Genomic DNA, 27,212 nt, shown 5'->3' with positions numbered 1-27,212 from the left:
ACCGGGGTCCGGAAGGTCCCTTACCAGCGAAGCGGATCTTCACAAGGTCGAGCGGGTGCAGCGCGAGGTTGGACAAGACGCCGCCGCTCACGCCCGCTACCAGGTTCTCATACCGGACGTGGCGGAATACCGTGGTACACGTCGACGACCCGGCCGCCGACTGGCTCTGGCCCGTCATAGGCTCAGGACTCGGGGACACCACAGCACCCAGGGCCGCGGACGTGGGACGAGATGCTGTGGCCGCCACCGTGGCGACGGGAGTCGCCCGGGAGTAGGCGCGAGGCCACTTCCTGGACCGGCGAGACGACTAGATGCCCGGATCGCGGGTACGATGCCGGGAGACACTCGTGCGGAGAGAGCGTGAGGTGGGAGCAGCAGCACGTCACGGAGGCGTGGAGTCCCCGCCCCGCCTGCCCACAGAGGCGGCGGGCTCCGGCCGGAGAACCGGATGAGAGCGCGCAGCTGAAGGACCGCCCCCTGTAAATGTTTGCCCGTAAAACTACGGAGCGTCACGGGATCCAGTTGAGCCGCCTGTTGCCGCTTGGCGGAGTCACGTGACAGGAAGTAGTCTGGCAAAGCGGAAGTCGCATGTGCCCGTGGTCTACCGTGAGCTAAGCTGGAGTGAAAAGCTCGGAAAGGCGGGACTGTATCCCCCAAGATGAAGGTGAAAATGTTGAGCCGGAACCCGGACAACTATGTCCGTGAAACCAAGTTGGACTTACAGAGAGGTGAGGCAAGTTGGTGGAGACGGGGACGACTTCCGCGAATCCTTGGGTCTGGCCGCCGCTTCCACAGAGGAAACTTAGGGGAGCTTAGTGCTCTAGTCGCGTTCTTTCTCCGTTCTCTTTCTCCGTAGCAGACCTTGTTCAGGGAGAACTGCAGTACTGGGTGGCAGTAGCGTCTCTTCAGGTCCTTTCTCTAAAAATTTCGAGTGATGTGTGAGAGTTACCTACACTCCCTGCCCTCCTGCAGCTGCTGCTTTCTGATGTCCTTAGGTTCCTGTTGTTGAATGTGTAACTTGAATTAGCCAAGCCGAGTGTGTTAAACAGGCTTCTTTATACCTTTCTGCTCTTCTAACTTCTCTCTTCCTTACTGCTTTGAATTATGTTTTTCTGGATATGGAAAGATGAAATTTAAAACCATAAGTTTTATCTTACCAGCTTTTGTGGAGAAGTTTGATGGAAGAATGGCCAAAATGAAATTCATCAGTTTTATATATTCTTCCTGATCTGTTTCTCCATTAACATGGTGACTGCTTATGAATAACTTACCATACCTAAGTGTCAAGGAATCACCTGTGCATTAACAGATTACTCTAAGAGTGGAACAGGTGCAAAGGCCTTAAGGTGGGAATGAATCTAACACATAGAAAGAAGGGCTCGCTTGGTGCGGTTTAAATGAGGGGTATGTGATAGAAGATAAAGTTAGAACAATATTTCAGTATTTTGATTGAGTAGTAGAGATTATTAAAATATATGTAAGCGTTGCTCAAAGGTAATTATGTGGTCTCTGCTCACAAGATGTTTGCTGGTTCCTGGGTCTACATAGAGGACCCCAGCTTGATTCTGAAGGCTGAGTGCAGTGGTCCATGATCCCAGCAACTTGGCAGGCTGAGTCAGCTTGAGACTGGCCTAGACAACACAGTAAGACTGTCTTTTAAAAAAAAAACAGATGTGGGGACTAGCAGTTAGCGTAATGGCTATGTCGCTGGACTCGCACGTAGTCGACTGTGGTTTGCATCCCAGACCCGGTGGCTTAAAACTCACGCCGGGCGCGTGTGCGTGCGTGCCCAAAATCCCAAGAGGAGAATGGAGGAGAAGGGATTGCGGCGTGACCATCCCCCCTGGGGGGTGATTTCTCGCTTTCTGTCTCTATGTCTCTCTCTGTCTGTCTGGTGAGCACACGCGCCCTATAGTGAAAAACCTCTCCAAAAAAAACTAACAAACAAAAAAAAACTCACTCCGGGTGTGTGTGCATGCGTGCCCAAGATCCCAAGAGGAGAATGGTGGAGAAGGGATTGCAGCGGTGCCAGCCCCTCTGTGGGGTGAGTTCTCCCTTTCTGTCTCTGTCTGGCGAGCGCACGCGCCTTATAGCAAAAACCTCTCAAAAAAAAAAAAAAACAGATGTGGTTATACATGCCTGTCATTCAGTTGGAAGGCTGAGGAATGAGTACTCAATGCTTAAAAAAAAATTAGTGCTAAAAATAATGAAAGTAATTCATAAAAATTTGTTTCGGCCTACATAAAAAATATTTAGAAATAGAATGATTTACTATATTGTTGTTTTTAAAATTAATTATTAAAATAACCGGGACCAGCAGATGGCATAATGGTTACATTGCTGGACACCAGCATCATTGACAGCAGTTCTAGTCCTGGACCTGGCAGGTTAAAACTCACACCAGGCACATGTGCGTGCGTGCCCAAATACCTAGAAGAGAATGGAGTAGAAAGGATTGTGGAATGACCATCCCTCCATAGGGGGGGTGATTTCTCACTTTCTGTCTCTCTGGCAAGCACATGTGGCCTATAGCAATATGCTCTCCAAAAATATATATATTAAAATACCAATTAGTCATAGGGACAGCTAATTTTTAAAAGGATAATTTTATTATTTAATTGTATTTATTATTATTATTTTTAGTTTGACCAGAGAGAGATTGGGGGAAAGTGAGAAAGCAAGCCACCAGGTATGGGACTTGAACTGTGGTTCGTCCATGTGGGAGTCCAGTGTCTTAACCTCCATGCCACCTGCCAGTCCCAGGAACAGCTATTAACATCAGAGTAGAGGGAACTTTCTGTACATACTAAAAAAATAACCTTTGCAGGACCACCAGATGTAACTGAAAATTAATATACTAAGTAAGTGTAACTAATTCTGAATATTTCTTTGGATCTGCTTGTCTTTGTCAAGTTCAGGCTCTCTTCAAGTATAAGGTAATAAAGCCAAAACTGAGTTATCACATTTAAGGGGAAACAAAGGAAAAAGTGAATATTTTGAAGAGAGGATGAGTTAACACTTTGAATTTGGTATTGGGGAATGTGGAAGATGGAATACATAGGATGACCAGACTTTGAGCTTTAATGATGTTGGTTTTAGTACCTTTAACAGGGAGTCAGAAAGAAGAAATAACAGGGAACCAGTGGTTAGCGTAATGGCTATGTCACTGGATTCCCACGTAGTTGACTGTGGTTCGCATCCCGGACCCGGTGGCTTAGAACTCACGCCGGGCGCGTGTACGTGCGTCCCCAAGATCCCGAGAGGAGAATAGAGGAGAAGGGATTGCGGCGTGACCATCCTCCCTGGGGGGTGATTTCTCACTTTCTGTCTCTATGTCTGTCTCTGTCTGTCTGGCGAGCGCACGCGCCCTATAGCGAAAATCTCTCAAAAAAAAAAATGAAAGCTTTTTATAATAGGGTGAAGTAATTGGATAAGACACATTTACTTCTATACATTAAGGTTTCTTTTTTCGTTTTTTGTTTTTTTTTTTTTGAAAGCTTTTTGCATAGGGTATGTGTGTTCTCCAGAAAGAGAGAGACAGAGAGACAGAAAGCGATAAATCACCCCCCCCAGGGGGGATTGTCACACCCCAATCCTTTCTCCTCCATTCTCCTCTCAGGATCTTGGGTGCCCATGCACACGTGCCCAGCGTGAGTTTAAGCCACAGGGTTTGGAACTCAGACCGTGGTTGACTACATGGGAGTCCAGTGACATAGCCATTATGCCAACTGCTGGTCCCACACTAAGGTTTCTTTAGACATGTGGCTTAGAATGATTTACTATGCATAGTTATTAACTGAGACAGTGAATTTGGCAGCACTGTAGAATAGCTAAAAACTTTCACTCTGGAGGTGAACTGTGTTGATTTAAATCTTAGTTCTATCGCTTCATAGGGCAGTGGTGTCACCTCTCTGTTCCTCTGTTTCCCCATTTATAAAGTGGGAAATAGTGGTAGAACTTAACCCATAGGGTACTATGCAGATTCAGTGAGTTAATATAAGCTTTGTGGAACAGTGTCTGTCTTGGTGAGCTCTATGTATAAATGGTTTAAGTAAACACGGTAAATAGATGCTATATATTATCATCATAATCACGGTGTCATGTACCTATCAGTACAGAGTTTAGTTCCAGAGATTAAAGTGTTCCCTGTCCTATAAGAAGCTTTCATCATACACTTGCTTTGCACCAGGCTGGAGTAGTAACGTGAAACAGAACAGAAGTTGTTCCCATGGGAGGTCATAACTCATTTGCACAGTCTATTGGGGCTCATAAAAGGAAAAGCAATGTGTGTCTTTTTTTTGTATATTTGTATAGGATCTAATTATTTTGCAAGATACGTGCAAATTGTGATATTCCAGAAATTTCAAAAGGTTTCTGGATGATGGGTCTTCTATGTTTGTATTCTTTACACTGCTAGGCATAGAACTATGTCTGTAACTAAAGGCTTATTGAATAAGAAATTGAGTGATTAGCTAAGGAAGACCACAGGAAATATTAAATGTGAATTATTTTATTAAGGAGACTCATTTGTATTTCAGTTCCAAGAAACTATGATCCTACCTTACATCCTTTCGAGGTCCCTCGAGAATATGTAAGAGCTTTAAATGCTGCCAAACTGGAACGGGTATTTGCAAAACCATTCCTTGCTTCCCTGGATGGTCACCGAGATGGAGTCAACTGCTTGGCAAAGCATCCAAAGAGCCTGTCTACTGTCCTCTCTGGTGCATGTGATGGAGAGGCAAGTGTCACTCTAAGCATTAATCTCTTAAGCTAAAAGCAGTTTTATCACAGATGATTTTCCTTTAGTTTTTAGTAGGTTTTACATGGCTTGATTTCAGTTTAATTTTCAAGACTAAATTCTGTTTGAAGTAACTAAGTAGTTTCTTTATTGTTTATTTATTTGTTTGTTTTGGCTAGAAGGTACATGTGCTCACCAGAGAGAGAGAGAGAGAGGGTGGGAAAGGAGAAAGCATCCCAGGGAAAATGGTCATGCTGCTATCCCTTCTCCTTCGCTGCCTCCTTTCAGGATTTTTGGCATGCACATCTGGCATGTTTCTTAAGCTGTGGGGTCTGGGACTCAAACTGGGTGGTTGGCAATGTGGGATCTGGCTGCCTTAACCACCAGGCCACAGAACTGGCCCAAGTTTAGTAGTTTCGTTTCTTTTTATTTGTTTATTTTTAAAGAATTATTTATTTAACTTTATTTATTCACTCATTTGTCTTAATTTGACCAGGGAGAGACAGAGAGAGAGAGATAGAGGGAAAGTGAGAAAGCAAGCCACCAGATCCGGGACTTAAACCGTGATTGGCCATGTGAGGATGTCCAGCGCTTTAACCACCACACTATTCCCCCCCCCCCCGTTTAGTAGTTTCTTATCTAAACCTAAGAAATTATATATGCAGTGGTTTAAAGATTTATTTGACAGTAAATAAAAGAATGAATCATGTTTATAATGAAATCATTTAAGCATAAGTTTTCTCACAGGATGTTATATTTAATTTCATATTCAATTTCTCTCAAGGAAAAACGTTTTGAAACAAATTAGGATCAACAGAGTATTTGACAGTTTTACTTTTTGGTTTCTTAATATACTTATCCATATTCATTGCATTATTTTAATTCAAAAGATTTTGCTTTTGAGCTGCTTGGTAGAGTGATTAATAGCCTTTGTGCAGAGTTAAATTAATTTTTCTTCAAATGTAGTACTCCTATACCTGAACATTTTACATATACAGGTCATTGAAATTTCCTATTGTGTTTTATCATAGGTTAGAATTTGGAACCTAACTAAGCGAAAATGTACTCGTACAATACAAGCACATGAAGGTTTTGTGCGAGGAATATGTACTCGCTTTTGTGGGACTTCTTTTTTTACAGTAAGTATAACACAATTAAATCACTAAATCTTTTCAACTTATATAAGAATGGTCTCATTAAATAAATTGTTTTCAGATTCATTCAGTTGTTCCAAGGCCATTTTGGAGTTTCATGATGCAAGATAGCTTATTAATCTTGAAAAGTCCTAGTTCCCTTTATCCCATCTTCATACTTTTTGACTTTTTATAAATAACTACTTAACATTACTGAATTAATATTCTCTCTCTCTCTCTCTTTTTTTTTTTTTAGAGTTTTTTTGCTATAGGGTGTGTATGCTTGCCAGACTGACACAGAGACAGAAAGTGAGAAATCACCCCCCAGAGGGGATGGTCACACTGCATTCCCTTCCCCTCCATTCTCCTCTCAGGATCTTGGGCACACACACGTGCCCGGCGTGAGTTTTAAGCCACCAGGTCCAGGACGCGAACTGCGGTCAACTATGTGGGAGTCCAGAGACATAGCCATTACGCTAACTGCTGGTCCCATGAATTAATATTCTCTTGAAGACTGAGAAATGGGATAATGAGAAGTGAGGCAAATGAGGTAGTTAGTCTTACTCTGAAGGATTTTCAGTGCTAAGATGAATAATATCTACTTTGTTCAATAGTAAAGTACCATTGAATATGTATGTGGTATAAATATACATAATATAAAACGTTTTGTGTGTGCAATAAGCCTTGAAACTTTTTTTGCAATAAACCTTTTTTTAAAGAATTCTTTTATTTCATTCTTTTTTTTTTTTTTTTTTTTTTTTGAGAGGTTTTCGCTATAGGGCGCATGCTCTCGCCAGACAGACAGAGAGAGACATAGAGACAGAAAGCGAGAAATCACCCCCCAGAGGGGATGGTCATGCTGCAGTCCCCTCTCCTCCATTCTCCTCTCGGGATCTTGGGCACGCACGCACACGTGCCCGGCGTGAGTTTTAAGCCACCGGGTCTGGGATGCTAACTGCGGTCGACTACGTGGGAGTCCAGTGACAGCCATTACGCCAACTGCTGGTTCCCATCATTCTTCATCATCATCATCATTATTATTTTATTTGACTAGAGAGCGACAGAGAGAGGGAGAAGGAAGGTAAGAATGCAAGCCATCAGGTCCAGGACTTGAACCGTGGTTACCCATGTGGGAGTCCAGAACCCTAACCACCATGCCACCTGCTGGCCCCTGCAGTAAGCCTTTTAGGTCTGAATTTCACTTAACATATTTTCTTCAAGGCTCATCTATGTTGTAGCACGTCAGAATTTTCCTTCCTTTTTAAGGTTGAATAACATTCTGTTATACATGAACACCACATTTTAAGTTTTCAGTTATTGATGGGCATTTGTTTTGTTTCCATCTATTGTAAAGCTTCTATGAAGATTCTGAACAAAGTTTGAATTTACTGAAGATTTGTTAATTAGAGAGTGACACAGTCAGAGCTCTGTTTTGGTATGATTAATTTGACAACAGTGAGCGATCAGTTTGGAGGCTGCTTTTTTTTTTTTTTTAATTTGCATAGGGTACATGTGCTCATGGGAGAGAAGAGGAGAGAAAGTGAGAAAGCATCCCTGGGGAGTGGCCACACTGCAATGGTCACACTGCAGTCCCTTCTCATCTTTGGGTTTTTGTTTTGTTTTGTTTTGTTTTTTGCTATAGGGCATGTGTGTTCGTGAGAGAGAGAGGGACAGAAAGACAGAAAGTGAGAAATAACCCCCCTCCCCAAGGGAAAGGTTGGCCACGCCACAGTCCCTTCTCTTCCAGTTTCCTCTTGGGATTTTGGGCATGCACACACACGTTCCCGGTGTGAATTTTAAGCTGCCGGGGTGGGGACTTGAATTGCAGTCAACTACATGGGAGTCCAGCGATGTAACCATTACACCACCTACTGGTCCCCTTATTTCTGGATTTTGAGTACTCATGCATGGAAACATATGTGCCCAGCATGTTTCTTAAGCCACTGGGTCTGGGACTTGAACTTCACAGTAGACTATGTGGGATCCAGCCACCTTAACTACCATGCCACTGACTGGCCCCTGGGTACTCTTTTAATAGTTTGAGTAGGCAGCAATAAAAGGCTACTCTGGAAAGTGAAAATAGTAGAAAGTAGTGGTTGAATTTAGAAACATTATGGATCTTTAACAGGCTTGGCTATGAGAGGTATCTAGGAAAATAGGGATTCTTGTTACAGAAATGAAGAACTCTGGAATATCATTGAGTTTAGAAGATGGGAATGGGAGGGGTCTGGTGTGATGAGCTGGACTGCCAGTGGGCTAATTGAGTGAAGATGCCTATCAGACCTTTATAGATGCAGGTCTGGGTGGAGCACAGGAAAGGAGTCAGAGCTAAACCTGGCCTCTTGGATAGTAGTAAATGGTGAAAGCCGTAGTATGGCATTATTGGGAGGAAGTGAAGGAGAAAATACAAACAAGATAGAGAAGTAGCCAGGGGAATGCCCACCTTTTGAGGCACATACCACCTTTGGTAGTAGCCAGAGAGCTCTAACAGCCAGAGTGAACAGTGTCCCAGGATGAAAAAAGGAATAGTTGCTTGAACTACTACAGAAAATGATGCCGAAAAAGACTAGTAAAAATATTTTAGGAATGTAGACATGTACAAAATAGTTTAATGAATATGTAATTCTACTCTTATACTTCTAGCATTGTTTATTTGATGTGTAGCTTCAAATGTTTTAACTTACATATACAACAGTTCACACACATACACACTTAACAATGGGGTAGATGTTCCTTATTCTGTAATCACTGGTGACATTTAAAAAATCAGAGTGGGTATAATGCCCAGGTTACCTGGATGAAAAAGCCAGATTTCAACGGAATAATCATGAAGGGAAAAGATGACTTCTGGGAAACCTTGATAGCTACCTTTAAATATTTGAAAGATTGTCATGTGAAAGAGGCAATAGACCTATTTCTTGCTCCATAGAGGACTATTAGAATCTGTGTTAATTTTAAAATACTTTGTTTGGGTATATAAAAAAACAGGAAATGATTCCCTTTGTGAATTTGCTGTAAGAGCTAAATTCCCAGTCCTAATATAGATAAATATCTTTCTGTTAGTATTTTTGTTAAATATTAAAAAGTGGATGTAGGCCCAGTCACTTCGTTGCACTCATAATGTTAGCATGCTGCAGTACTGGAAGCCACATGTTGATTTATAGTGTCCCCCATGTTATATATTGTTTTGCAGCTAATTTTACCCAATGTCTTTAATATGTCTGCCAGATACCCAAGTCTAAGTTACCTTAGTTTGTTGCTTCACCTTAATTTGGAGAAATGTGCCAGTAGTTCTACTTGCATTGGTTTTTCACTATCTTTGTCACTGTCTCTATATGAAAAGGCAAACTATATCTCTAGTGACATTAGGGAAAGTAATTTTGACCTGTGGACTCCTGGAAATTTGTCAGAATCCTCCAGGGGTCTACAGTTCATGATTTGAAAACCTCTGTTTTTTTTCCCTAGAGTTTTGTACAGAAAAGGTTTTATCTACTCCAAGATTATAAAATGCTATCTTTTGATTATATGTGCCATAGTTTTTCAATCCAGTCACCTCATCATGGGCATTTGGGTTGGTTCCATGTCTTAGCAATTGTGAATAATGCCACAATAAACATCGATGTGTAAGCACTTTCCCGATTAAGAATTCTTCTGTCCTTTGGGTAGATACCAAGGAGTGGTTGTATTTTCATGTTTTTTATTTAATTTTTTACATTTCACACTATCTGGAATTTTCATGTAAGGTATCAGATTGATTCAAACTTCATAATAGACTAACCTGATATTACAATACTATTTCGTTATAACCCATTTTTATCTCTAATTTAAAATTACATCCTTCTCACAATATGTATTTTTTCACTATGTTTATGACCTAAGTTTGCTTTCGCTCTTGTTCTTTTTCTTTAATTTTAGTTTTACGTGCTTTAGGTATTTGTCACAGATCTTTAACAAGGAAGGATGTAAGTGCGTTAGTACATATGATATTGGAAGAATATGGTTTGTGCTTTTATTTAACAAGACGCTTATAAGTTGATTATATTGGCAAGTTTTAATTTAAAGCAGTTGTTTGTTGTTATCATTAACAATAAAACAAATATTTCTAGGTTGGGGATGACAAAACTGTGAAGCAGTGGAAAATGGATGGACCAGGCTATGGAGAAGAGGAAGAACCCTTGCATACTATATTAGGAAAGGTACAAAAACAAATTGACTTGTGCTTTGTCTGTTAAAAGTCTTTTTTACTTAAAATTTTTTCATAGTTACAATTTCAAAAAGAAAGGATATACATAAGAAATGAGAGACTTCAGACTGTAATAACTGACCTACTTTAAGCAATATTTAATATAGTTAAGGTCCTTCAAAGCAAATGATTTTGAGTTTTTTTGTTGTTCATTGTAGTAGAGTTCAATTTCACTTTTAGCTAGAGGATACAGCAAAGCATTTTCTATAGCAGTGTCATCAAGGAAATTCTGTACAGTAGAAAGTTAGAAAAGAATAATATTTAAGCTTTTGTCTGGTTTATATCATAGATCTTACACAAAAATCAGAATTTCTTTTTTTCTTCTTTTTTTTTTTTTTTTTTTGAGAGAGGTTTTTGCTTTAGGGTGTGTGTGCTTGCCAGAGAGACAGAGTCAGACAGAAAGCAAGAAATAACCCCAGGCAGAGTGGCCATGCCACAGTCCCATCTTCATTCTCCTCTCAGGATCTTGGGCATGCACACACACGTCCCTGACGTGAGTTTTAAGCTGCTGGGTCTGGGACTCAAACTGCAGTCAGCCATGTGGGAGTCCAGTGACGTAATCACTATGCCATCTGCTGGTCCCAAAACTCAGAATTTCTTACTCAAAAGGATTGTATTGAAAATGAAGAGATGTAATAATATGGTGCTTATATAAATCTCAACAAATTATTCTGCAAATTAGATGATAAAATAATTGCTTAAGTACAATTCAGAACATTTAGCCTCCCCATGTTTTCTAGTGCTTATGTATTTATACGTATTTTTCTCCTTTTTAAAAAAGTTTATTTCTTTCATGAGAAATAATGTTTATTTCTTTCATGACAGAGATAGAGATAAGCACTCTCAAGAGGGTCTTGCCCCATGATTCCCACCCTTCTGCCTCCACTTCCAGCTAGCCAGGATCGTGTGTGCATGTGCCCCACATTTACAGATTGACTAAGGAATTGAACCCTTAATCTTTCATGTGGATCCAATGTCATTTGAGCAGTGCTTTACCGCTCATCAAACTGGTCCTATAATGCTGTATTTTTATATTGAGCAGACAAAATTCTGAAGTTAGAGTTAATCTTTAAGCACATTCACCTTTAAAATCAATCTTTCATCTCAGTACCATGGTAGGTTAGTGTTTTTTTTTTTTTTTTTAATGCTGGGGGCACTTAGATGTATGCGTGAGAGATACATGAGAGAGAGAGAGAAAGAATCCTGTAAGGGGCCCGGTTATGCTGCAATCCTTTTTTCTCTTCCATTTTTCCATCCAGTTGGAATTTTAGGCACTCATGCGCATGGATCCAGCATGGTTTTTTTTAGCCCCTGGAGTGCAATTGAATGGCAGTCTGCTATGTGGCGTCCAGCTTCTTATGCACAGGGTTTAATCACTGCTCTTCAGACTGGCCCCTAGTTAAGAACTTCTAAGTGTTCATAAAGGATTGTGGGGATGGGCTATGGTGATACATTACAGGTAGTAATCAGTAATTTCTAAAATAAAATTGGTTTTATTCTTGTAAAATGTCTTCTTTATGGGGCTATTTTCTCTTCAAGTAAAGGCATGAAAGAAGTTTCTTTGTCAACAGGGATTTTTCTCAAAAAGTTGAGTATGGATAAATACATTTTAAATATTCAGCTAATTTGAAGTAAAAATGGAAAGATTCATTTATTAAATAACAACCTCTTTGCTTTTGAAGACAGTGTATACTGGAATCGATCATCACTGGAAAGAAGCTGTTTTTGCCACATGTGGACAGCAAGTAGACATTTGGGATGAACAAAGAACCAATCCCATATGTTCAATGACCTGGGGATTTGACAGTATAAGTAGTGTTAAATTTAACCCAATTGAGGTAATGTTCCCTTTTAAAATACATTCTGCTTATTGTTTACTTATTTGATAAGTAAAGCACTAGGAAACTTGCACATGTGACACATTTCTAAACTTTTTTAAAGTTTCTTTCTTTCTTTCATGGTGTGTGGAAGTACCCTTAATAGGATTTTGACATGACATGATGCCTCCTGCCCCCCACCTGCAAGCCTCCTAGCCAGCCTGGATAACAGGCGTGTGGTGTGTGCAGTGTGTTCCCTGTTCCCTTATAAAAATCGCTAAACCCAGGACCAGCAGTTAGCATAATGGCTATGTCACTGGACTCCCATGTCATCGACTGCAGTTCGAGTCCTGGACCCGGTGGCTTAAACTCAAGCCGGGCACGTGTGTATGTGTGCCCAATTTCCTAAGAGGAGAATGGAGGAGAAGGAATTGTGTGGCAATCCCCCTGGGGGGTGATTTTACTTTCTGTCTCTGTCTTTCTGGTGAGGGCATGTGCCCTATAGCAGAAACCTCGGGAGGCATGTGCCCTAACACAGAAACCCTCCAAAAAAAAAAAAAAAAAAAAACCCCCCCCCCCCCCCCCAGCGCCACTTCTCTGACCCATTTCCCCTCTCTCTTCCTTTCTGTCAGACCAGCCTACTTTGCCTGGGAGTGCTCCCAATAAAGGCTCTACATTTCTATTTACTTGTGTGGTCAGCCCTTTCCTTAGACCCAGCATGATTTTTAAGCTACCAGGACTCGAACAGCCATCAGCTATGTGGGAATCCAGTGCCTTAACTATCACACTCCTGCTGGCTCCGTGCTGTCCTTTTTAACTCTCAAGAGACCCAGCCTGTAAAAGGAGGAAAGAAAGATTAAATCCTAGGAGCATTGCATAAAACTGTATGATATATTAGAACATGAGTTGCCATGATGTAGTGTGAGCTTGACCTTAAGGTTGCCAAGAAGTCATTCAGTCAAAGGATACCTTTGCTGCTGATACTACGTGCCCCACATACACGATCCTGAGAGGGGCTACTGATCCAAAACAGATCGACAAGTCTGTGAGCCTGACGTAGCCCACTGTTTGTTTCTGTAGATAAAACTTTACTAGAATACAGCCATCCTCTACTGCATATGTATTGTCTTTAGCTGCTTTTGTGCTACAACAGCAGACTTAAGAGTGCTATAGAGCCCGTATACCCACAAAGCTCGTAATACTCTGGCCCTTTATAGAGTGTCTCTACTAGATCTTTTCTCACTTTATTCTCCATCTCCCTTCCCTGTGTTCCCCATGGTTGTCGGAGTGAGATATGGCATGGAAGGGCAAGCCAACTTGGCAGATAAGGCCCGGGGTAACATTGAGCCGAAACAAACAGTCTATGAGAACATTTTATGTCCTACTTATAGAGTTAGGCCAGAACTGTCTCCTGCCAGGATATCTTTGCTTTGACCTTACAAAAGTCACGGTTCTTTCTATACTTTACTGTATTTTTAAACTGAGATTAATTGTATCTCCCAGTATACTTCATAGTTTTGTTGTGAGTGTAAAATGTGATAATGTATATGAACCTTTTTAAAAAGTGCTACCCAAGTTCAAAAGTGTAAGGTTTTTACTATAAAAAGTACATAAACCCAGACAGATATCGATTCCTACTTTTTGAAGAGACAAACAGAATCTTTTGCTTCTCTATTTTGGTAAGCACCTTTCTCTATTTTTGTTGAATTTGCTGGTGGTCGATTCTAAAATCATAATTACTACTGATGACTTAGCACCATGTTTTCAAACTTGTCTGTGTAAGAGCTCTGTTCAGCTATGTGTGTGTGTGTGTGTGTGTGTGTGTGTGTGCGTGTTTGTTTTATTAACCTTATGAAGTGATAGAGTGGTAAGAGCAAATGGTTTGCATGTCTCTTACTCTATATTAAACTTAATGGAAGGGGCATATTCCTGTGAACAAATGAAGTGTATTTGTCTCCTCTGCTCATTAATAATTAATTTCCTGATCAAATATTGAAGAATTCTGGTAAAGCACAAAGTTTATACTGAGCATTGCCACATTTTATGGTGTGAAAGTTGGCTTGCAGTCAGGTAGAATTTTTTGCTTTGCTCAGATTCAAGTCTTTATGTTTAGAAATGGAACTTGTTCAGGCTCTAAGGTGTCGTGATTAGAAGCCAAGAAAGGTTGAAATTGTCATGAGAAGTCTAGAGAAGCCATGATTAAGACAGGAGGCTTTCAGAAACGACTGAGCAGAGACTGTGATTGTAACGCTGGTTTTATGATGTTTATTTTAACTGTGTACACACAGTCATGGGAGTTAACTGGCTCATACAGCCATTAGTAAATAACTGTTCTTATAACTCCTAGGCTTGCAAAAGAAGTAATAGTAAACAGAATCTGAGAGTTGGGAGTGTGAGGAGCTGCGTGAGGAGGCATGGTGTCTCAGAGTGAAATTCAGGGTGTCACAGACAGTAGAGTGCTTGCACATAGATGTTTGTACCATCTTAAAACACACAGAATAGGCCTTATTTATACAGAGAGTTACAAACATAAGGACATTTTTTAAAAGAGATTTTTGTAATCACTGGAGAGACAGAGACAGACAGGAAGTGAGAAATCACCTCCCCGGGGGATGACCATGCCACAATCATTTCTCCTCCATTCTTCTCTTCAGATTTTGGGAATGCATGCACACAGTCCTGGTGTGAGTTTCAAGCTGCCAGGTCCGGGATTTGAACTGTGGTCAGCCACATGAGAGTCTAACACCTTAACCACTATGCCACCTGCTGGCCCCAAGGAAATGTTTAGTAATGAAGCTGTAAATTTATATAATTAAGAAATATTGTCATACTTGAAGTTAACTTTTTTTTTAGGAGAGTTTTTTGCTATAGGGTGCATGCGCTCACCAGAAAGAGAGACAGAAAGCGAGAAATCATCCCCTGGGGAAATGGCCATGTTGCAGTCCCTTCTCCTCCATTCTCCTCTCGGGGTCTTGGGCACGCATGCACACGTGCCCAGCATGAGTTTAAGCTACCGGGTCCGGGACTTGAACTGTGGTCAGGTACATGGGAGTGACATAGCCATTACGCTAACTGCTGATCCCAAGTTAAGTTTTAAGTGACACTATTGGATGTTGCCTAGTTGTAGTGATTGACATATTCTCACATTATGGTATAATTGGTATAACTCTTTAGACCTGGGTACCAGAAGCCATATAATTGTTTTTATCTTTTGATTCAGTAGTGTCCTTTCTGAAGTTTTATCCTAAGGGAATACTTTTTAAAAAGAAGACTTGAATGGGGCCAGCAGGTGGCATAGTGGTTAAAGCACTAGACTCCTACATGGCTGACTGCAGTTCATGTCCTGGACCCAGTGGCTTGAAACTCACATCTGGCGCTTGTGTGTGCATGCCCTGAATCCCAGGAGGAAAATTGAGGAGAAAGAAGTGTGTTGTGGTCATCCCCCTGAGGGTGATTTCTCGCTTTCCCTCCCCCTGAATCTGTCTCTCTGACAAGTGTACATGCTCTATGGGGAAAAAAAAAAAAAAAAAAAACCTTTTAAAAAAAAGCCTTGAATATATGAAACCATTTACTAAAGTGTTGTTTATAATAGTGAAAACTAAGTAACAAGCCAAGGTTGAAAAGAGGATATGTAAAATGTGTCCTGTTATAATTTAGAATACAGTTATATGTATACTATCATGACTCGCATCTAAAATAGATGTATGAGGATTTAACAAGGAAAATACTTGACTTAGGTTGCTGAGATTGTGAGTGATTTATTGTGCCACCTTAAAGTGGGCTTTAATGTTACAGCTTTGTGTTTTAACATAAATATTAAGAGTAATTAAATAATTTGTTCACTGAGTGATATGGTTTGCTTCTAAGCCGGGCCTTTAACTAGTGATTGTTACACTTATTTTTAGACATTTCTCTTGGGAAGTTGTGCTTCTGACCGGAATATAGTACTATATGATATGAGGCAATCTACTCCTCTGAAAAAGGTGAGTTTCAGTTTTGTCTTTTGCTTTATATAATTAGTAATGCAGTCCTCTATACATTGAGTGACTGAAAATATGAAACAATGTAATTTGAAAATATGAAACAATGCTTTTTCAGAATTGATTTTCATAGAGATGTTCTTAGAATCCAAAGGGATGATAATGGCATTTTATCAGTTCCCCATTGCTTTTAAGAATCCCTTAAATTTCTAGTAGGTATTGTATCCTAGTCATCATTGTATCTTCCATAATGCCAGTAAATTTTAGATGTGTAATTAGTACTTACTGAATTGTAAAGGTATTGTATGCGATTAATAGTATAGACTACTTCAGGATCCATAATTATTATAAATAGGTATACTGTTTTATTCCAGAAACTTTAGAACTAATTTATATAACCAGTGTCATTTGTTTAGTTACAAGCTGAATAGTACTAGTTTGACGTTTTTGTTTAGACAAACAGTATCCTGTTCAAGATGACAGATTTCCTAACAGTTCTAAGGTAGTCATGCCAGGACTTAGCTGTCAAAGCAAAGATAAACTGACTTTCAAGAGGGAGAAAAACATTGTAGGTTAAGAGAGGAGTCCATCTTAAGTAAAAGGCTGTAAACTGTAAAGATGATTTCAAGTACTAAAATTGTGAGGGCATAGGAAGGGCTAGATATCATTCACATGCCATAAGTTCACGGTAATAGTCCTCATAGAAAAGAAATGAACCCCAAAATATACTAAAAGTACACCCATTGAAGTTCGAAAAGATAAGTATGGCTATCTTTCCAAAATACTACTTAAATCATTTTACTTATTTGGAAGATACAGTGGGAGGGACCAGCAGATGGCATAATGATTACGTCACTGGACTCCTATGTAATTGACCATGGTTCAAATCCTGGACCTGGTGGCTTAAAACTCAAGCCAGTCGTGCGTGTGTGTGTGTGTGTGTGTGTGTGTGTGTGTGCTCAAGGTCCTAAGAAGAGAACGGAGGAAAAGGGATTGTGGGATGGCCATCTCCCCAGGGAGTGATTTCTTGCTTTCTGTCTCATCGTCTCTTCTGTGTCTCTCCAGTGAGCACACATGCCCTATAGCAAAAAGATATAATGGGAAAATCCTACATGAATTTTGGGTTTAGATTTTTTATTAGTATTTATTTATTTTATTTTATTTGTCATCTTTGGTGGGGCAAGGGAACCAGAGGAAGACATGAGAGAGAAAGAGAAAGCAAGCCACCAGGTTTGGGATGTGAACCACAGTCAGCCACGTGGGTGTCCAGTGCCTTAACCACCATTCCACTTGCTGGCCCCCGGTTTTAGACTTTAAGCAGGAAGCTTACTTTTTGTTTTCTTCTGTAAAATGGTGACATTAATAACTACCTTGCACATATTAGTGAGAATAAAACATTTAGCAGAATACTCACATGAAGTACTAGTTTAATAAATGCTAATTTATGTCTCCCTTATGTATGTCTGATTTTCCTGACTAAGTTGTAAGTTATTCTGAGGTTGAAGAGTCAGGTATGGGGCATTTTTTTTTCCCTCATATTTACCACTCTGCTTACATATTCAGGAACCAGTTGTTGATTGCTTTTCCAGTTGTGCTGAGCTGAGTACTGTGCACATAATGGGCGTTTACTAATATTTTACTTCCAGAAAAAGGAAGAAGAGGAAATGATGTGGGAAATGTGTCCATTTTAGAGGCAGTTAATATGGTAATGGAATGCTGTGTGATTTCTTTCTCAGGTTATCTTAGATATGAGAACAAATACAATCTGTTGGAACCCTATGGAAGCTTTCATTTTTACTGCAGCAAATGAAGATTACAAGTAAGTTTTCCTTATAAACTTATTTCTATCAGGCATGGCTCCACTTTCTTGTCTTACTACTGAAATCTGTTTCAGTAGGTAAGTACATCTTCTTATGTACGTTTAAAAACTTGTTTTTCTTTCAAGAGTTTCCAAAATGGGAGAACTTCTTAGAAAACTATTTTTCTTCTCAGTATTCAGAATAATACCAGGGAACAATACAGTACAACAGGTGGACAAATACTGTTTGTTGCCTGTTTTATTTTTTGTTGAAATATGGCCACTCCCATTTGTTTATGTACTGTATAGTTACTGTTTTTTCCTTTTTGATTATGACATGTCTTTGTGGAGATGCTTTGAAATGTAGATGTCCTCCTTCTCCTCAAACTTTCACTCACTAATCTTAGCATCTTTTGATGTTAGGAACTTGATCATAATAATGTATTTTTCCTGTCTGTTGTCTGTGTGTCATTTGGAACACTTATCTTTTCAGCAGTTGATTAAGAATTTTCAAGTCTCGGGGCCAGACAATGTCACAGTGATTAAGGCACTAGACTCCCATGTGGCCAACCATGGTTTGAGTCCTGGACCTGGCAACTTGAAACTCACGCAGTGCATGTGTACATGCATGCCTAAAATCCTGAGAGGAGAATGGAGAAGGAATTGTGGGGTGGTCATTCCCCCAAGGAGTGATTTCTCACTTTCTGTCATCCTGTCTCTGTCTCTCCGGTGAGCACACACACCCTATAGCAAAAATCTCTTAATAAAAATAAATAATATTTTTCAAGTCTTAAAATTCATACAGTCATCATTTTTACCAATTGCATATAAGGTCTGATTTTCTAATTTTGGTACACTTTTTGTTCATTTGCTTATATATCACCAATAAGATCATAAAGTAATTCAACCTTGGAAGTGACTTGACACCTTAGGCCTTAAAATTGCTCATGCCTGTGGACCTAACAACCCTGCCTTAACAACCTTCCAGATTTAATTGAATCTGTCACATTCAATTACAGATTCAATGTGGGGCCAGCAGGTGGTATAGTGGTTAAACCGCTGGACTCCCACATGACCAACTGTGGTTTGAATCCCAGACATGGCAGCTTGGAATGATTTCTTTCTTTCTGTCTCTCTCTGTTGATCTCTCTTTAACGCGCACACATACCCTATAAAACCTCTTAAAAAAAAAAAAAGATTCAATGTCAAAAATTTAAATATCAGAATTTCATTTAAGCATTACTTAGAACCATAAAAATTGGAAACTATATTAAAAATAGGAGAATAAAGTACTTTAACTCATTTAAATGCAAAGTTGTTAAAATATTTTCAAAGATTGCTTAATGATATGAATAAATTCTCATAACAGGCTATGTGAAATATAATACAGGGCTTTTACATATTATCTCAGCTTTATTAAAAATATGTATTGGGACCAGCAGTTGGCGTAATGGCTGTGTCGCTGGACTCGTAGTCGACCGCAGTTTGAGTCCTGGATCCGGTGGCTTAAACTCACGCCAGGCGCGTGTGTGTGTGCCCGAGATCCCGAGAGGAGAATGGAGGAAAAGGGATTGCGGCGTGGCCATCCCCCCTGGGGGCTGATTTCTCGCTTTCTGTCTCTCTGTCTGTCTGACGAGCGCACGTGCCCTATAGCAAAAACCTCTCCAAAAAAAAAATAAATAAATAAATAAAGTAAAAATATGTATTTAAATTGCATGGTGAAGGGCCAGCAGGTGGCATAGTGGTTAAAGTGTTGTACTCCCACATGGCTGACCACAGTTTGAGCCCTGGACCTGGTGGCTTGCTTTCTCACTTTCTATGTCTCTCTCTCTTCATCTCTATGGTGAGTCCACATGCAGTATAGGAAATTAAAAGGAAAAAAGAATAAATAAATAAATAAATATTATAAATAAATAGCATTAGTGAAAATAATTTTTTAAAAATTACAGTACACTGGGAACCAGCAGTTAGCATAATGGCTATGTCGCTGGACTCTCATGTAGTTGACCGCGGTTCGCGTCCCGGACCCGGTGGCTTAAAACTCACGCCAGGCACGCGTGCGTGCGTGCCCAAGATCCTGAGAGGAGAAGGGATTGCGGTGTGACCATCCCCCGTGGGGGGTGATTTCTCGCTTTCCATCTCTCTGTCTCTCTCTGTCTGGTGAGCGCATGGCCCTATAGTGAAAACCTCTCAAAAAAAAAAAAAAATTACAGTGCACTAACTCACTCTCTGGGTGATAGAATTAAAGATAATTTTTGTGCTCTATATTTTTTTATTTTTTTATTTTTTTTTCAAAAAAAGGAACTATTTTATTTAACTTTATTTATTTACTTCAATTTGACCACAGAGGGACCAACTGAAAAAGAGAGAGGGAGGGGAGAGAAGAACGCAAGCTGCCAGTTCTGGGACTTAAATGATGGTCGATGGTTGGCCATGTGGGTGCCCTTACCCACCATGCCACCTGCCGGCCCCTGTATTTTTTGATATTTCTACATTTTCATCAGTTAGATTTACATTTACAAGGAGAGCGAGTGTGTGTGTGTGTGTGTGTGTGTGTATAAATGTGCTCTTAAATAATTAAAACTGTTAATATTTTCCTTCACCTGCCTGTGTACAGAATTGAGCTGTTTATTTAAATGTGCATTATTTGCAATAGCTTACAGGTCTTATCTTTGCCATTGTCTTATAGTACTGCATATAGCATCTTTCTAGAAATTTGTGTCAAATATTTTAAAATTCTCTTACAGCTTATATACTTTTGATATGCGTGCACTGGACACACCCTTAATGGTCCATATGGATCACGTATCTGCAGTGCTTGATGTGGATTACTCTCCCACTGGAAAAGAGTTTGTGTCAGCTAGTTTTGATAAGTCTATTCGCATCTTTCCTTTGGATAAAAGTCGAAGCAGGTAGGTAACTAGAAGAAGCCATTTATTTTTGCTTGTTTTTTTCTTTGCCCTGATCATTTATCTCTTCTGAGAAATGAGTTATATGTATATGAAGCACTCCTATTCAAGTATATGACTTGGAATACTGACTTCCACTGTACCATCTAGGACAAGGCATTATCCTAACGGTTTCTTTCATTGAACAGGATATTATCCATATGTGTTGATAGGATATCTCAGTGTCTGTGTTATAGCAAGGCCTTTTTAGTTAACTGTTATTTGTTTTTTTTCTTAATGGTCAGAGCACATGTACTCACTGGAGAGAGACAGAGAGAAAGTGAAAGATTGTTCCCCCCACCTACAACTCAGTTTGATTCTTGGACCTGGTAGCTTGAAAACCATGTCAGGCATGTGTATATGCTTGCCTAAGATCCAGGGAGGAGAAGGAATTGTGGAGTGTCCATGTCCCTGGAGCAGGTGCTTTCTCACTTTCCCTTTTTCTCAGTCTCTCACTCAAGTACACACGCCCTATAGCAAAATCTAAGAAATTTGTTTTTAAAAATCTATCTACTAATAGTATAACTTGTAGGAAGCTCTATAAACCTAGCATATGTGTAAATCCAAGCAAATCTAGAAGTCAACAATTCTGTATAGTTTACCATTGAGAAGAATTCTAAGTTGCTTCAATGACTAACCATTGGATTTCACTTGTTCATGTGTGTACTGAGCCTGATGTAATTTCTTTACATTTAAAGTCATACTGCTTTTGAGAAGAAGCGCCTCTTAAGTATGTAGAGATTATAAGAAATGATCTTATAAAAGCAGGCCATTGAGGGGAGAAGAAAATGTAGTGTGTTTCACCTAGTTTTCATTTTAATAGGCTGTTCCTTCTAATCATCCTCTCTGTTTAAAAATGAATTTCTTAGGGCCAGCAGGTAGCATGGTGGTTAAGGTGCTAGACTCTTATGTGGCAGACTGTGGTTTGAGTCTTTGACCTGGCAACTTGCTTTCTTACTTTCCCTCTCTCTGTTCAAGTTAAAAATAATAATACCAAATAAAATAAATAAAATAATTTTTTAAAAAATGAGTCTCTTATGGTGGGAGGCCAGCCATAGTGGCACAAGTGATAAGATATCACTGTATGACTCTGGCACCACATGGAAGGCCCTGCATCAGTTCCTGTACCAACCTGAATAACAGGTCAGGGTCGGTAGTACATGTTTATAATCCTGACTGAAAAGCTGGGCAAAACATCGCAAAGGTAATAGAAACCCTATCAAACAGACCCCTTTCTCCACATGTGCCCTTTACCAAATTAAACAAACAACCCTCCTGTACCTCCTCTTTTCTCCCCCACTTCACTCTTCCTTCTCCCCCTCCTTTTCTCTTTCCTCTCTCTCTCCCTCTCCTTCCTCCCCTTTTACCTCCCCTTCCCTTTCTTCCCACAGTCCTTATCTCAACCATTCTGTCTCATAAAAAAATAGTCTTATGATTTTATCTGAGTACTTAAAACTTACCTGTCAGAAACAGTGTAAGAGACTAGTCTCATGAGTATATTTTAGAGATTTTTTTTTGTAGGTATGAATTACATTTGATATGGTCATCTTGTGTGGATTTTCTTTTACTGTGGATAGCTGGTCAAGCCTGTTTCCTTCTCGAATGTAGTTTGCATTTGAATCATTTAATCCATGTATAGAAAACTTATTTCTATAGAAATCTCATTTTACTTTTTCTAGTGACCTTGTCGTCTGCTTGTTTCTTAATGCTCTGCTTAACACTTCCCAATATAGTATCGTCTGTGAATTCACTTAGCATGTTTCACAGCTATAAATATATATATATCCAAATAGGTATGATATTTGACATCTCCATTTATTAAATGATTCTTACATCAACTTACCAGATACTTTTGTAGCCTTTGCTTTTCTTTCACATATGTAAATCATCAATTTTCACTTCAATTAAACTTTTAAACAATTTGACCAAAAGTCAAATATTAGAGTTAATATATCAGGTTGTGCTCTTTAAATGCTATTGCATTTATTTTATTTTCTAGTAAAATAGAAAGAAAAATAATTTGATCATTGATCTCAATTGATTTAGGGTATGATAAAGATGGGGGCCTATTGAGAGCAAGCCATTTATTTCTTACTGTTTCAAAGTTACTCCAGCTCTGACTTTTTTTTTTTGCATTTTATGCTTTTGGTTATTTCGTAAACATTTCTGTATATCTGGTTTTACTTAATTGTTTATATTTACTTTTCTTCCTAGATAGTAAGTTCTTAGAGGGCAGAAATTTTTATTACACAGTATTTAACACAGAACCTTGTTAACTAGGGTTAATAAAAATACATTGATGTGTATTTGGATTTCCCTTTATATTTCCTTAGAACTCAAACTGGTATTCCAATATTTTATAGGCAGCGATTAAAGAAAGTCTATACCAAAATCCTACATGTTTTGGGGTTGGACAGTGGTAACAACAGTAAAAGAAGATGCTCTGTAAGGCAGGCCCAGATGGGAAAGTGGCTGGTGTACAGCTGGCGATCTCCCTGAGTGCCCTAGGCACATGTATGTCCACGATGCAGCTGTCTGTGGTGGCAGGCTCCATTCGCAGTGTCAGGACCTGCTGAGGGTGTTTTATCTCTGTGTGTCTCTCTGTTCTCTCACTAATAGAATAAATAATAAACTTTTAAAAATCCTGAGAGTTTTAACTTAATTCTCTTCCATAGAGAAGTCTATCACACAAAGCGAATGCAGCATGTAATCTGTGTAAAATGGACTTCTGACAGCAAGTATATTATGTGTGGATCTGATGAAATGAACATTCGTCTGTGGAAAGCTAATGCTTCTGAAAAACTGGGTGTGGTAAGAGACCCCATTTTCTTTCATTGTTCTAAACCTAGTTTCTAATTTTATTAGATATCATTATACAGTAAAAGGAAGTTTATTTGAGGTACTTTAGGTGTCTTGATCAAGTTAACATAGCTGTGATAAAAAGAAATAATAATAACACAGACAAGACAATATTGATTTTTCCACCAGGTCAGGACATCTTCAGAGTGTCTTTGATGATTCTGATGTTTGATAATATTTGAACCTTCTAGGTTCTTTGTGTTTTCCTGAAGGTAGAGAAACAAGATCTAGGGCCAGCAACTTAAAACTCAGGAGAACAACGATCTCTTCTGTTAGAAGAATAGTAATAAGGCAAATCAAAGGCTTCAGGTCCTTGTGAGGTCTTTTAATATCAAAGACACAGCAGAACTCCTAAATGTAAAAATAAGGAAAGCTTTAGCTGTTAAAGAAGAGTCGATGAAAATACAGCAAATGTCATTGGCTACCTCTCTGGGTTATAGATTATGGTTGATTTTTGTTTTGTTCTTGATGTTTTTCTGGATATCCCATATTTTGTACAAGAAAAACACAGTGTGTTTATATCAGAAACAGACATTAAATTTAAGAAAGAAAGGTTAAGTGTGCATTACATTCTACTTAGAGAGCACAGGTAAGAAAATCAAGGCATAATAAATAGTAGTTAAAAACAGTTCTATTGTAGTATGCCTACATTCAGTTCATCATTAAATGTTTTTCTAAAGCATATAATCCTTAACATTTGTTAGATAAGGCTATTATTTGATTATGAAATTGAATACTTTTTTTGTCCTGTTTTTGGTAGTTATTTTTACCCCCACAACTTTAATGAGTGGTTTAAGTACCCTTTTTTTTAAAAAAAAATATTATTTAGATTATTATTATATATTAGATAAATATCATTTAGGGAAGCTCCAACTGAGTGTTCTACATCTCCCTACTCCTTTAGCACTGCCATTTTTCACTTAATGACCTCTATCTGCTTTGTGTTGCCTGGAAGGAAATGCAGTACTTGATGAGCTGGTGTTACTAATATAACCTGTCAAAGGTGGAATTGTGTCGGTGATTTTGGTCATATATCAAAAAATTTAATTTGGGGGCCAGGGGTTGCATCTTAGCTTTGTTACACTGAAATAAAATAAAGAACATAATATACAGAAGATTCCAAAATGCATTTTCTTCAGCTTACATCACGGGAAAAAGCAGCCAAGGATTATAACCAGAAGCTGAAGGAGAAATTTCAACACCATCCTCAAATAAAACGTATTGCTCGTCACCGACATCTACCAAAATCGATCTACAGCCAGATTCAGGAAGAGCGCATCATGAGAAGCTCGTCGACGAAAGGAATACGTTTTGAAGCATTTGATGTTATCTCAGTACCCTTTTCTGACTTCTCCCACTCTTACTAAAACAGACAGAAAACTGCCTTTCAAGACAGTAGTTTTAGTGCCATTGTACATTAGAGATGTATTTGGAGATCTCTGGGCTTTTTTCCCTCTCTTCCCAATAAAAGGGGAAGTAATAATCATCTGTGAATGTGAGAATTTCCACTGTTTTTGAGAATATTTTTAATACTGTTTTTGGAACACTTGAATTCATGCAAATATTACAGAAATTTAAAAGCTGTTTTAGGGGGGCAGCAGATGGTGTGGTGGTTAAGGTGCTGGATCCTACATAGCAGACTGTGGTTCAAGTCGCAACCTGGCAGCTTGTACAACATACTAGGCATTTGTGGGCCCAAAATCTTTAGAGGAGAAGGGATTGTGGCATGGCCATCCTCCCTAGGAGATTATTTCTCACTTTTCCTCTTTCTGCTTGTCTCTCTGGGAAACCCAAGCACCCTATAGCAAAAAACTAAAAAAAAAAAGAAAGAAAGAAAAGAAAAACCCACCAGTCATTTGTGCATGCATGGCCAAAATCCCAATAGGAGAATGAAAGAGAGGAGACTGGTGTGTGACCATCCCCCCCGGGGGGGGAGTTCTCATTTTCCCTTTCTACCTCTCTCTGGCAGGGACACGTGCCCCGTAACAAAAACCTAAAATAAACAAACAAATAAATAAATGCTATTTAATTAGATAATATTTTAAAAATTATTTCTAATGTAGGTAGATTAAGAGATACTATGTATTTTTCAAGTTAAAAGGCACAAGTTACATTAAGAGTGCTTATTTCCTTTTTTTTTAAAAAAAAAAAAAAAGATTTTTGCTATCGGGCACATGTGCTTGCTGGAGAGACAGACAAAAAGCGAGAAATCACCCTCCAGGTGGTTGGCCTGCCACAGTCCCATCTCCTCCAGTCTCCTTTCAGGATTTTGGGCACACACACACATGCCTGGTGTGAGTTTTAAGCCGCTAGCTCCTCAAACCATGGTTGATTATTTGGGAGTCTAGTGACGTGACCATTATGCCATTTGCAGGTCCCAATAGTCTTTATTTCTTAAGTTAAAATTTTTCTAATATGCTTTATCACTACACTTGAGAGCCAACATTTTGGATCTATAGCTCCACTCCCAGCACCGTGATCCTTTCCCCTATGGAATATTGTTTTTGGAACACTTGAATTCATGCAAATATTACAGAAATTCTTAAACTTTTTTTTAATTAGACTGTACAAATAAGTTATTTTTCTGTTTTTTGGTAAATGTCAGGGTCAAATCAAACTGATAGATTTTTAAACAGTAAAGCACAGTAATAGGTACTAGAATAAGAGGCAATTAAGTAAAGAACAAAAGTTGATTTGTGGTTACCAGCTTTTAACCTGTTCTCATTATGAAGACTTTTTTTTCAGTAGATGTTTTTCCAGTGGAAGAAAATGCTTTATGATTTTTCTTTGGTTAAGATGATTTCTTAGAAATTTATATTATGTATATATTTTTATTTCTAGGGAAGTGAATCGTCGTAAACATAGCAAGCCTGGGTCTGTGCCAATTGTGTCAGAGAAGAAGAAGCACATAGTGGCAGTTGTGAAATAATAGGTATTCCACCAATCTTGATGTATAAGTACTTGTTTGATTTTCGAACTTTACAAATAAAAGTACTGGCTTTGGTTTAATAGCAAACACATAATTTATATATTTAGAGCTTTATTGTTGCTCATTATAGGTACCCTGAAAATTTATCCTGAAAGGTGGCCTGGTTGGTAAGACCGTCAAACATTTTATCCTGAGTCGGCTTTCTTCTTTTATTGAAGAATACAATACTTGCAACTATTCTTTGCTGTTAGAAGTTGCAGATATACTTTCTTTCTGATCCATATAGTACATAGTATATGACATTTCAGACCAAGCATCTCCTGTTCTATCTTCGGATTCAGAGTTCAGTGCATTCACCATTATACCATGCAATGGCTGCACTTGTGTTGTCTTTAATGTCACCTTGGATAATGCTTACAGTGAATCTTTCTTCTATGATTCCACATAATATATAATAAAACTTTTTTAATGAAATTTATTTCCTGTGTTTTATATTAATGTGGCTTTTTGAGACTTTAAAGATGACTGGGGCCAGCAAGTGGCATGGTGGTTAAGGCTCTGGACACTCCCACATAGCCAACCATTGTTCGAGTCCTGGACCTCGTGGCTTGCTTTCTCACTTCCTCTGTCTCTGTGCTTCTCTCTGTTCAAATTAAATAAATGAATGAATAAATAAAATAAAATAAATAATTTTTTTTAAAAAAAGATGACCAGCCTATGTTTATAAAACTTTTATAAACAATTATAATTTGTGGGGAACCAGCAGT

At 38.9% G+C, this 27,212-nt stretch overlaps 2 protein-coding genes across 2 annotated transcripts in view; one reads left to right on the top strand and one right to left on the bottom strand.

The window, feature by feature from the left end:
* The window catches only part of SLC25A32 (solute carrier family 25 member 32), a gene marked incomplete in the record, with an annotated part of 23,644 nt that extends 23,189 nt beyond the window's left edge, over positions 1-455 (bottom strand). Inside the window, 1 exon segment of the mRNA XM_006145586.3 lies at positions 25-455. Coding sequence (XP_006145648.2) covers positions 25-178 — 154 coding nt within the window.
* Positions 456-553: 98 nt separating this feature from the next.
* On the top strand, positions 554-26,525 carry DCAF13 (DDB1 and CUL4 associated factor 13). Its single transcript, XM_027770706.1, has 11 exons — positions 554-728; positions 4,539-4,738; positions 5,770-5,877; positions 9,978-10,067; positions 11,797-11,952; positions 15,837-15,914; positions 17,648-17,730; positions 20,457-20,621; positions 23,333-23,468; positions 24,656-24,807; positions 26,358-26,525. Exons 1-11 carry the CDS (start codon positions 659-661, stop codon positions 26,443-26,445), a joined length of 1,326 nt encoding a protein of 441 aa, XP_027626507.1. The 5' UTR covers positions 554-658; the 3' UTR covers positions 26,446-26,525.
* The last annotated feature ends 687 nt before the right edge of the window (positions 26,526-27,212 follow it).

Source organism: Tupaia chinensis, unplaced genomic scaffold (genome assembly GCF_000334495.1).
Source record: "Tupaia chinensis unplaced genomic scaffold, TupChi_1.0 Scaffold000154_1, whole genome shotgun sequence".
NCBI lineage: Eukaryota > Metazoa > Chordata > Mammalia > Scandentia > Tupaiidae > Tupaia > Tupaia belangeri.
This window is presented reverse-complemented; position numbering and strand designations above follow the sequence as displayed.